A 10,673-nucleotide genomic window follows, 5' to 3' on the forward strand; every position below is an offset into this window, starting at 1 on the left:
CCTCGACGTCAGCCTGGTACGTACAACCAACGCAGTTGGCTTCCTTCCCCACCCTCTCTGCTCTTGTCTTGTGATTGAGAGAGAAAAGAAAGAAAAAAAGATGGCAGTTTGATCTCATCTCCTCCTCCACCGCCGCACGCCACCCCCATCCCCATCCCCATCCCCACCGGAGCCGACTCGACTGCGGCGGAGCGGAGCGGAGCGCAGCGGAGATCTTCCCATCCGTCCTTCCTTCCTTCCTTGTCGGTAAGGTTGTGCGCCCTCGCATCAGATCGACCCCCCTCCTTCTCCTCCATCTCCTCGGTTGTGGTTAGGTTGTGCGCCGCGGATGGATCTGATCCACCCTCATCCAGGTCCAGGTCTCCTCCGCGACAAAGAAAGAATCCCTTCCTTCCTTCCTTCCTTCCTTCCTTCCTTGTACTCTAGTATGTACGTATGTATGATTGATTGATTCAATAACTATGTGCTGAGGTCCGTCGTAGCCTGATGCAATAACTATGTGCCATTCTTTTTTTTCTTTCTTTCTTTCTTTTTGAGCATCAGTATGTATGTATGTATGTATGCGCACACCACGCCATCGCTCTCTGGTTTGGTTTGCTAAGAGCCAGAGATGATGAGGGGAGGGGATTCATACAAAGTCTAGTCTTTTTACTTCTCTGTTTCTTTCTACTCCCTCCGTTCTAAATCTAAAAATAGATAAGCTTTGTTGGGGAAAGAAATGGATATCTCTGTTTGCTTGATAGAATAGATTATTACTCCCTGCTTTCCTTTTTCTTTTCTGCCTACCCATGCCACTACTTCTGCTTCTGCTTCTGCTTCTGCCTCTGCCTCTGCCTCTGCTTGCCTGTCTCTAATGTTTACTTACATGATCATGATGCGGCCACCCATCAAATTCCTCTTCTCTTTAATCATATGATGATGATATTGCTCTTCCTACATTTTGCGCTGGCTTCGATCCATGGATGCTCACTCTCATAGCCATGTCCTCCTTACCCTCTAATTAAATAGGCATGCTTTCTTTTACTGCACGTCACGGATGAGCGCGCAGGGCTTGATTCACCCTACTTGCTGCTCTATCATGCAACTGAATGTCTTACTCTCTGTCTGTCTGTCTGTATGACATTTACGTGATGCCGTCGATTATCCACCATTCTGTCCATTATGCTGAAGCCGCTCTTCTGCAAATAACCAGGTTCTGTGGCCATGTCTGACAGCGAGAAAGAGGTGCCAGTGCCAGTGCAAGCGGACGAAGGCGCCGCCCGGGGGGCCGACTGGGAGGTGGTCACACTCACCGCGTCCACCTACGCCGCCGCGCCCAGCGGGCCAGAAGGAGCAGCAGAGGGCAAGAGGCTCGGCGACGGCAACGACAGCCGGGGCTCGTCCACCACGCTGCTCATGTCGGACCACTTCGTGTTCCCCCCCAGCGAGCACGAGAACCTGCCCATAGAGACCGCCCTGCTCGACCCGCCTCAGGAAAGTACCAGCCTTGAAGATGCCGGCTTCAAGAATGTCGGTGGGAGCTACGATGATGGGTCCGAGACTGTCAAGTACTATGACGAAGGGAAGAGCCTGTCGGTACATGATGCCGAGATGATGATGGGTGACGTGGCTGAGTTCCATGCCGAATATGACGGACAAGGTTACGTTGTCCATGATGATGATGATGATTCCCAGGACAAAGTTGATGTGCCTCCTCAGGACAGCAGCAAGGGCCGCGGCTCTGGTGCCCCCTGCCAGTGCTGGTTGAAGAAGCACATGTCATGCCTGTATGACCAAGCTAAGGAGACCAATCATCTCTGGGGTGCCGTTGTCGTGGCTGCCCTGGTTGGCCTTGTCATCTTGTGGCGCAAAGACAAGTTGCACATGAGCTGCCTCAAATGGCGCTCTCGCTCGGCAGTCAGGTATGTATACATTGAGCTATTGTTTCTTCTCAACTATGGTTTATGATTTGCATGGTTGAGTCAATATCATATTTTGGAAATTATATGCAGTCTAGCTCTTTCCGTATTTAGCAGTGTACATACAGTTGTTGAATATGGTCAGTAATGTGCATGTTAGTTGCTTGCTCTGTTGCTTTACTCTCTCCTCAGCATTTGCTCAGCTTAGTGTTTCTTTCAGCAGTACTAGAGAAATCCATTTTGTGCAGTAAGCTACTCTTTCTGGTTTTCCTTGCTCAATTATGTGCCTGAAAACTCATCGAACTCCCTGTTACACCTCCCCCGGTGTTGGAACATCACGTGCACATCCTTCCTGAAATTAAGTATGTGCATTGATATATTTTCTTTGTTAAGAAGTTAGTGGGGTGTAGTTTCCATTGAAGGTTTTTTTAGAGATGGTGTGGCATGGTTAAAACTGAGAACTAGAATAACTGTTTGAATAGTGCATTAGTTATGAAATTGTGAGATATCATGTTGTTTTTTATATGGATTATGTATTAAATATCCACACGAGCCACTGATTTTGCTTCATTTGGCATGAACTGTATGTACACTGCTAAATACTGATTATGTATTAAATGGTACAGATAATGAGTTATTTTTTTGCTGCTATTTTTATTGATGTTCATTATTGCATAAAAACAGCAAATTGGATTTACTGTTGCTTCTAGTAGTATGCTTGGTGTGTGCCATCACCTAGACTCTCCTCAGCATGCGCTCAGATTGGCCTAGAATTTCCTTTGACGCTTAGCGTAGTGTTCCTTCGAGCAGTACTAGCGAAAATTTTATCTTGTGCAGTAGGGTACTCTTTCTGTTTTTCCTTGCTCGGTTATGGACCTGAAGACTGATTGGACTCCCTGTTACATCTCATGGCCCGGCATCCCCCATTTAGCGGGCCGTAGTTTTTGTTTAAAGTTTATAGAGATGTTGTGTGGCATGTTTAAAATGAGCAGTAGAAGAACTGTTGTGATTTGTGAGATACAGCTTTGGTTTCAGTACGAATTACGTATTAAGCGTTCACATCAGCCACTGATTTTGCTTCATTTAGCATGACCTTAGTACGGATAATGAGGTAACTTTTCGTTGCTATTTTTACCCATGTTCAATATTGCATAGCAGACAGCAAAAATCCATCCGTTTACAGCAAAGTAGGATTTGATCCAGATTTCACTTTGGTTCAGTATGAACTACGAAACAGTGACTGTTAAATATTCACACCAATCACTGTTTTTTCTGAACTTGGAACGAACTTGTATGCAGTATTATGTTCTGAACTTGTATCATGTTCTGAACTTGTATGCAGTCAGTAAATTGGTTCTTGTCATTAACATTGTGAACATATCATCGTCAGTATCATATGAGAACCTTCTTGTATTAACATTTTTGTATCCCATCATCATTTAGTTTGTTTACACGTCTTCTATGTGCGAAACATACAGTTAACCTAGGTCCTTAACCTGTAAAAGTTGTCATATGAGAACCTCGCATACAGTTAACATTTTTTGTTGCTAACTGAGGCTCTGTTGTGTTCTCAGTTGATGATCCAATCCGAATTCCTGGACTGGTGGGTCTGTTTGTGGTCTTCTTCGTCGATACAATCTCTGACGAGTCTTCACAGATCACCCTGGAAGTCATTATAACCAAGAAGAAGATGGCCGTGCCAATATGATTCGTGACAGTGACGAAAGGGGTCTCTAGTTGTAATAATATCAAGTTTGACAGGGTATTTTCTTGTTGCCAGGCTTGTGAGATGCCAAAGTTTCTTATTGCTCTTGTACCCATAGTCGTCGTACCTTTGCACTCTTTATTAATACGAACGGCGCGCCCTTTGAAGTTTCTACTACTACATTTTGAGAAATGGCTGTTGGAATGTGCAACTGCGTGCCGTGAAATCCATGATAACCGCGTTTTTTGGCGTCCCCTTTTGAGGTGTGTATTCTGGGAATCTATTTTGCTATTGTGTTCCCTCGTGTTTTTGGTCGTTCAGAATTTGTCCATTAACATAAATCTTTTGTTAAGCACTTGTTCACTTGTTGCTAATGTATGAACTTTCATACATTGCCAGCGTCTCGTTTTTTCTGCACGGATAGTTATCATGCGTAAATCTGGATACTTCACCAAAATCCAAAGAAAATCAGTTCCAAACAAAATACATATTTGTTTGTCTTAGTTTTGAGAAAAGCTGTTGGACCAAAACTCTTGTAGGGAATCAAAAATCCAGATACAATGTAATAACAGAAATAATATGCATACTTATGTGGTGAATTTTCTGACAGTATATATATACTCTGCATCTACCAAATGTCAGACTGAAGCTGACTGTCTTTATCGTCGAAAATCCATATACTTTCACTGGCTGAACATTCAAACAATGCCAGTTAAGTAGGATGAGTGAACTATGGTAGATCCAACACATTACAAAAGAAACATATGTAACATAAACAATAAATATAAATATGAATATACTTGAGACTATTCCAACAAACATACTACAAAACGGTGACCAACTGCAAAATTCACAACTTTATACAAAACCAAACACAAAACCCTGTCAACAAAACATATATGATGATGCTCAGAGAGCCTGCACAAGCTACTGGATGTGCTATACTGAATGCGCCTAAGCTTCACAGGTGCCTGCTTTTTCTTTTTCTAGTGCCAAAGTTACAGAGAAGACTATCTCATGCGCCTATGCTGCCGAGCCAGAAGAAGAGGGGGAACTGCACGATGGCCATGAAGAGCAGGAAGTAGTGCTGCCGCGTCGAGTGCCTCTCGCTGCCCCGCATCTCCGTGAAGATGACCCGCTTCATCGTCCTCACCAGGAAGATCCCCATGCACAGGCTCATCCACGGCATCATCACGTAGTATGAGTAGGCCCACAGGAGCCGGGCGACGATGGCCAGGGAGAGCCCCGCAAACAGGTACCCGCTGTAGGCTACCAGGTCGAGCAGCGGCACCTCGCCACCGCCCATCGAGTAGAGGAGGCCTTTTAAGAAGACAATCTGTAGGCCCCATCCGATCAGCCCTCTTGTGAACTGGAGGTTTATGGCTTCTGGAGTGAACCTGCATATCGATATCAAGTGCGTCAGGAACCCCAGGTTTGAAGTGTCACTGTTTCGCGTGGCTGGAGAAGGTAAGAAGAAAACTCACTTCCCCATGAAGCCTAGTGTGAAGCCTGCGAGAATAATGAAGGTGCCGAACGCCATGAAAGGGATGTACAGATCTGGCGCATTTATGTCGTACATTGGAGGTTTGTATGACAAACGGCCACCAACAGGCTCACTTATCCGAGTCCAGTGCCCCTGAAATGCCATTGCAACCATTTGATTTCAGTACACCAGATATATAGACAGACGAACCCAATACATATCCAGTGTAGATGGGAAATACAAACATACCCTGTGAAGGAACGGGAACAGTATGACTTTCAACTTGTTCCTGACATACTGATCATTCACATGGAAGTAGTACTGTGGGTTGGAGAAGTATCTACTGATCTGCAAGAGTAGAGCCAATAAATAATTTAGAGATAGTACGTGAATGATTTGAAACACCAGGGGGATCAAGGTTCTTTGGAGGCTCCTTACATTGCTCTGCATGAATTCTGAACTGGAGCCGAAGAACTTCTCCCCATATACTCCTAACCCAGTTTTAATCAGACCCGAGCTTGCGCCATACAATGGGTTGTCATAGGGACCAGGCTGAGGGTTTGGTGGGGGCATCTGCATCCCGGGAGGATGAGGATTTCTATAGTTATCATACATGGCTGCAAAGAAGAAGCGGAGTTATAATAAATCCAATGCAAATTGATAAATGGATATTGACATATGCACGGTGGCCGTAGAAAATTAACTGAAGTAAAATGCCAACACAGCATTATTAAATTAAAGCATAACGTAAGGTGCAACCGTGCAAAACCAACAGGTACGTGCATGATAAGACAAGGGGGGACAGAGAACTCCACTGGTACAAGAGCTACCCGACTCACTGGGAGTAGGGAAGCAAGCTAGTCACAGAGGAGGATTAGCTAACCGTTTTCCGGTTATTGATTGTATGTATATGACTAAAGATGTGGAAATAGCAAGCAGTTGAGTTGGTAAAGGATATGCAAGCTCAGAACCATCATTCCTAGATTTGAGTTTGAGTAGTACACCTAGCCTAGCTAGCATTATGTTGTTTTCTTTCTTTGCGTCTGCTGCTAAATACATAGTACATACATACATACACATGGTACAAGTCTGAATATCTATCTAATTCTGCAAGCACCGTGAGTAACTGTCATGAAACAACAGGGGCAAGAAGATTATCCTCTAGTCTGGCTTGTTAAGGACAAGTGCATCCAACCATAAATTATCTCAAGTTTTGACTAGTAGTACACTAACATCCGTCTTTACGGGCAAGAATAAGCAGGAGCAATAATAATAAATCAACCAAGCATATTATGTCAAGATGAGGGAGGCATACAATCAACTGGACTGGGAAAAAGGAAAAAACATGGTATCACCATAATAATAATAAAGATTGTCGTAAGCAGAGCAGTTGAACAAGATTTGGGGTGCTCGTTTTGCCCTGTCTTCCATTCCGTGGTGCTGGTTCCACATCAACCAACCGCCCCGGCTTCCATTCCATGGGGATGGGGCACAGCACAGAAGAAGAGAGTGTTACGGAACAAGATCCTGGAGCCTCATTTAGGCGTGTCTGTGGTGTGGTGTGGTGTTCCATAGCAACCTGGGCTGGGCTGAATTTGGCCAGGAAAGGAAATGTGGGATATTAAGTAGCACTTGTGTTTGCGTGGTGAATTTTGTGGAGCACATAGTACATAATAATCTATACTGCTCTCTGCATCTACCCAGAGGAAAGGAAATCGGCTAGAAGAGAAGAGAAGAGAAGAAGAAGAGGCAAAATCTGTATGTGCTCTAATAAAGTGTGCAGCAGATTGGATCCAACCTAACAAGGCAGAGGCACTAATAGTAATAATAATAATACTGGTTAACCAGATGGAGGGGGAACAAAGAATCGTCGACGGACAAGGAAAGAAATACCCGAAATCCAATCCAATCCAATCCAATCGCTGCAATCGACGAGGTACCGGCAGCAGGTAACAGGGGCGGGCAAAATCGCAGGCTAAGAAGGTCGTATTATTTATTTATTTATGATGAGATCTATCTGCGGACGGACGGGCGGCCGTAACGGAGAGGAGGCTTTCTTTCGGATCCAATTCGCGCACGGCAAGCAAAGCAAAGGGGGAATCGGAATAGGACAAGGGCGAGACGAACGGCGAGACTTACTCTTCACTTCCTCTGGCGACCTTGGAACGGCGCTCGGGCGGGCGGTGAGGAGGAGTAGGCGGCGGCTGCCGGCGAGAAGAAGCGATGTGGACAGAGGAGGCGGTGGGAAAGGAAGGAAGGGGACACGCAGACGCGGACCTCCAAACCAAACCAAGGAGAGGGAGGGAGGAAAAAGGAGCCCACTTTGCTTACTTGCTTTACTTTACTTGGATTGGAACACGCCCTCCTTTTGTTTGAGTTTGAATTTGAATTGAACCAAATCTCTCTCGACCTACACTACTTGGGAGTTGGATTATTCATCGAGTTAGAGCCCCCTTTTTTCATAAATAAAAATCCAACATGTCTTTTTTATACAATATGAATGAGATATTCATGCCAACACACCTAAATACAATACAATGCCAATGATGATTCGATGACAAGATCCTCATCAATATGTCATGGACTCTACAATATTCTCTTTATCTTCCATTATAATCATACACCAGAAACTTGTATTGGGATAGGATGCTTCAGTGATCCCAACTAAAATATTTAAGAAAACTAAATTATGCACAACACACAAATGGGAAATACACATCATCATAACTTTTTTTTTCATACTGTTAGCAAATTTATTATTGTTGAACAATGGATGTTTAAACCATATACAATTTCACTTGACTAAGTATACTAATTAAACTAAGTGATATATAAAAATAATGTTTTATATTATAATTTGATAAACTACATAAAAGTGTAAAACTTAATTTGATAAACTACATAAAAGTCTAAAAGTTTGGTATAAATAACCTGAAACTCCTACTCCCGCCCGCTCCGCTTCAGCACCATGGCGATCACCTTCTCGAGGGTGGCCGCCACTTGCTTGCGCACCAGGTAGCCGCGCACCAAAGCCGGAAACTGCACCACTGACTTCAACGCGCGCCTTGCCTTCTTCGCCTAGAAGATCAAGACAGGGCATCAAGCTAGATTTGCATCATCTAAATCGTGTGCTCATCCCGTTTTGTTTTGTGTTTGTCACAGTCCTGCGGGTGCCGCTTCTTCGAGTTCCAGTCGGCGTACATCAGGAGGCTGTCCGTTCAGCAGATCTCCCGGGCTCAGGCGCAAGCTGGTCTGCCGCCACCATATCATGCTCACCCGACGGTCGCTAGTAACCAGCGAGCGCAAGCTGGTCATGTTTTAGTACTAGTGTAAATACTTTCGACGACGAATCTGATGTAACCGGTGCTTAGTGTATGAAAGAATTGGGACCCATGATGCCGTACTTAAATATGATGGTCAATGTACCTAATTGTGCCATGCACATAGAAGATATTGATGCCCATGCACCATGCGCACACATACGTCTACCCCGTGGTCCTAGCGCACCCGATGCGTCCTGCGCTTGCCCATACACGAGCCAGTCGCATCCAGTGCACCATCGTGGCTTATTTGCCCTACACTACACCTTCCTAAGACGCGCTCAGAGTAAGCCACCGTCCTCGACGTCGGCGTCCACCACCATCGCATGCTCCGCCATTGTCGCCTTCTTCAACTGCGGGCACTCCCGCTTGAAGTGGCAGTGCTCACCGCACTTGTAGCAGCACCCGCGCCCGCTGTTGTCGAAACCTGATGCGTTGCTGTGCACGTCGTCGTCGTCCAGAGCACCTCCCCACTGCCGATCCCGAGCACGCCACTGCGCCGCCGTGTACAGCAGCTACCCGTCCGTGCGCTTGCCGCCCGCCTGCCCGCTGATGTCTACTACACAACCTTCTTCTTGTAGACGTTGTTGGACCTCCAAGTGCAGAGGTTTGTAGGACAGTAGCAAATTTCCCTCAAGTGGATGACCTAAGGTTTATCAATCTGTGGGAGGCGTAGGATGAAGATGGTCTCTCTTAAACAACCCTGTAACCAAATAATAAAGAGTCTCTTGTGTTCCCAACACACCCAATACAATGATAAATTGTATAGGTGCACTAGTTTGGCGAAGAAATGGTGATACAAGTGCAATATGGATAGTAGATATAGGTTTTTGTAATCTGAAATTATAAAGACAGCAAGGTAACTAATGATAAAAGTGAGCGTAAACAGTATTGCAATGGTAGGAAACAAGGCATAGGGTTCATACTTTCACTAGTGCAAGTTCTCTCAACAATAATAACATAGATAGATCGTATAACAATCCCTCAACATGCAACAAAGAGTCACTTCAAAGCCACTAATAGCGGAGAACAAACGAAGAGATTATGGTAGGGTACGAAATCACCTCAAAGTTATCCTTTCTGTTCTATCTATTCAAGAGTCCGTAGTAAAATAACATGAAGCTATTCTTTTCGTTCAATCTATCATAGAGTTCATACTAGAATAACACCTTAAGATACAAATCAACCAAAACCCTAATGTCACCTAGATACTCCATTGTCACCTCAAGTATCCGTGGGCATGATTATACGATATGCATCACACAATCTCAGATTCATCTATTCAACCAACACAAAGTACTTCAAAGAGTGCCCAAAAGTTTCTACCGGAGAGTCAAAACGAAAACGTGTGCCAACCCCTATGCATATGTTCATGGGCGGAACCCGCAAGTCGATCACCAAAACATACATCAAGTGGATTACGTGATATCCCATTGTCACCACAGATAAGCACGGCAAGACATACATCAAGTGTTCTCAAATCATTAAAGACTCAATCCGACAAGATAACTTCAAAGGGAAAACTCAATCCATTACAAGAGAGTAGAGGGGGAGAAACATCGTAAGATCCAACTATAATAGCAAAGTTCGCGATACATCAAGATCGTGCCATAGAGAGAACACGAGAGAGAGAGAGAGAGAGATCAAACACATAGCTACTGGTACATACCCTCAGCCCCGAGGGTGAACTACTCCCTCCTCGTCATGGAGAGCGCCGGGATGATGAAGATGGTCACCGGTGAGGGATCCCCCCTCCGGCAGGGTGCCGGAACAGGCTCCGGAGAAGTTTTTGGTGGCTACGGAGGCTTGCGGCGGCGGAACTCCCGAGCTATCTTCGTCTTCGATGGTTTTTGGGTATATGGGAATATATAGGCGAAAGAAGTCGGTCGAGGGAGGCTCGAGGGGCCTGGCCTCCTCGAAGCTTCCCTAGCTTGTACTCTAAGTCTCCCGGATCATGTTCATTCCAAAAATCACGCTCCCGAAGGTTTCATTCCGTTTGGACTTCGTTCGATATTCCTTTTCTTCGAAACACTGAAATAGGCAATAAAACATCAATATGGGTTGGGCCTCCGGTTAATAGGTTAGTCCCAAAAGTAATATAAAAGTGTATAATAAAGCCCATAAACATTCAAAACAGATAATAATATAGCATGAATGCTTCATAAATTATAGATACGTTGGAGACGTATCACCCGCGCCGACGCAGCCGCTCGTCGAACGCCTTCAGGCGCCCCAGCGCGTCGTCGAACAACAGCGTCTCCAGGTTG

The 10,673-nt window shown here is 45.0% G+C and overlaps 2 protein-coding genes across 4 annotated transcripts; one reads left to right on the forward strand and one right to left on the reverse strand.

The window, feature by feature from the left end:
• Window positions 1-77: 77 nt before the first annotated feature.
• LOC119361633 (ATG8-interacting protein 1-like) lies at window positions 78-3,814 on the forward strand. 2 transcript variants are annotated; one of them, XM_037626768.1, is made up of 3 exons: window positions 78-251; window positions 1,193-1,901; window positions 3,473-3,814. In XM_037626768.1, exons 2-3 carry the CDS (start codon window positions 1,204-1,206, stop codon window positions 3,474-3,476), a joined length of 702 nt encoding a protein of 233 aa, XP_037482665.1. In that variant the 5' UTR covers window positions 78-251; window positions 1,193-1,203; the 3' UTR covers window positions 3,477-3,814. The 2 variants fall into 2 exon arrangements, with proteins under 2 accessions (XP_037482665.1, XP_037482664.1); XM_037626767.1 differs by having other exon boundaries at window positions 80-246.
• A 568-nt stretch (window positions 3,815-4,382) lies between these two features.
• Window positions 4,383-7,372, reverse strand: LOC119361634 (protein YIF1B-B-like). 2 transcript variants are annotated; one of them, XM_037626769.1, is made up of 5 exons: window positions 7,226-7,372; window positions 5,525-5,703; window positions 5,336-5,434; window positions 5,088-5,239; window positions 4,383-5,000 (listed from the first exon to the last, which is right to left on the reverse strand). In XM_037626769.1, the coding sequence occupies exons 2-5, from the start codon at window positions 5,699-5,701 to the stop codon at window positions 4,619-4,621; spliced, it is 810 nt and encodes a 269-aa protein (XP_037482666.1). In that variant the 5' UTR covers window positions 5,702-5,703; window positions 7,226-7,372; the 3' UTR covers window positions 4,383-4,618. The 2 variants fall into 2 exon arrangements, with proteins under 2 accessions (XP_037482666.1, XP_037482667.1); XM_037626770.1 differs by lacking the exon at window positions 7,226-7,372 and adding an exon at window positions 6,980-7,065.
• Between the last annotated feature and the right edge of the window lie 3,301 nt (window positions 7,373-10,673).

Source organism: Triticum dicoccoides, chromosome 2B, assembly GCF_002162155.2.
Source record: "Triticum dicoccoides isolate Atlit2015 ecotype Zavitan chromosome 2B, WEW_v2.0, whole genome shotgun sequence".
In the NCBI taxonomy this organism is placed as follows: Eukaryota; Viridiplantae; Streptophyta; class Magnoliopsida; order Poales; family Poaceae; genus Triticum; species Triticum dicoccoides.

Bases quoted from the DNA above. Each gene is read 5' to 3' on its own strand.
- LOC119361633 (XM_037626768.1), top strand. From the start codon at position 1,204: ATGTCTGACAGCGAGAAAGAGGTGCCAGTGCCAGTGCAAGCGGACGAA.
- LOC119361634 (XM_037626769.1), bottom strand. From the start codon at position 5,701: ATGTATGATAACTATAGAAATCCTCATCCTCCCGGGATGCAGATGCCC. The intron at 5,240-5,335 runs GTATGTTTGTAT...ATGGCATTTCAG, and splicing joins TGTTCCCGTTCCTTCACAGG to GGGCACTGGACTCGGATAAG. The intron at 5,001-5,087 runs GTGAGTTTTCTT...ATCGATATGCAG, and splicing joins ACACTAGGCTTCATGGGGAA to GTTCACTCCAGAAGCCATAA.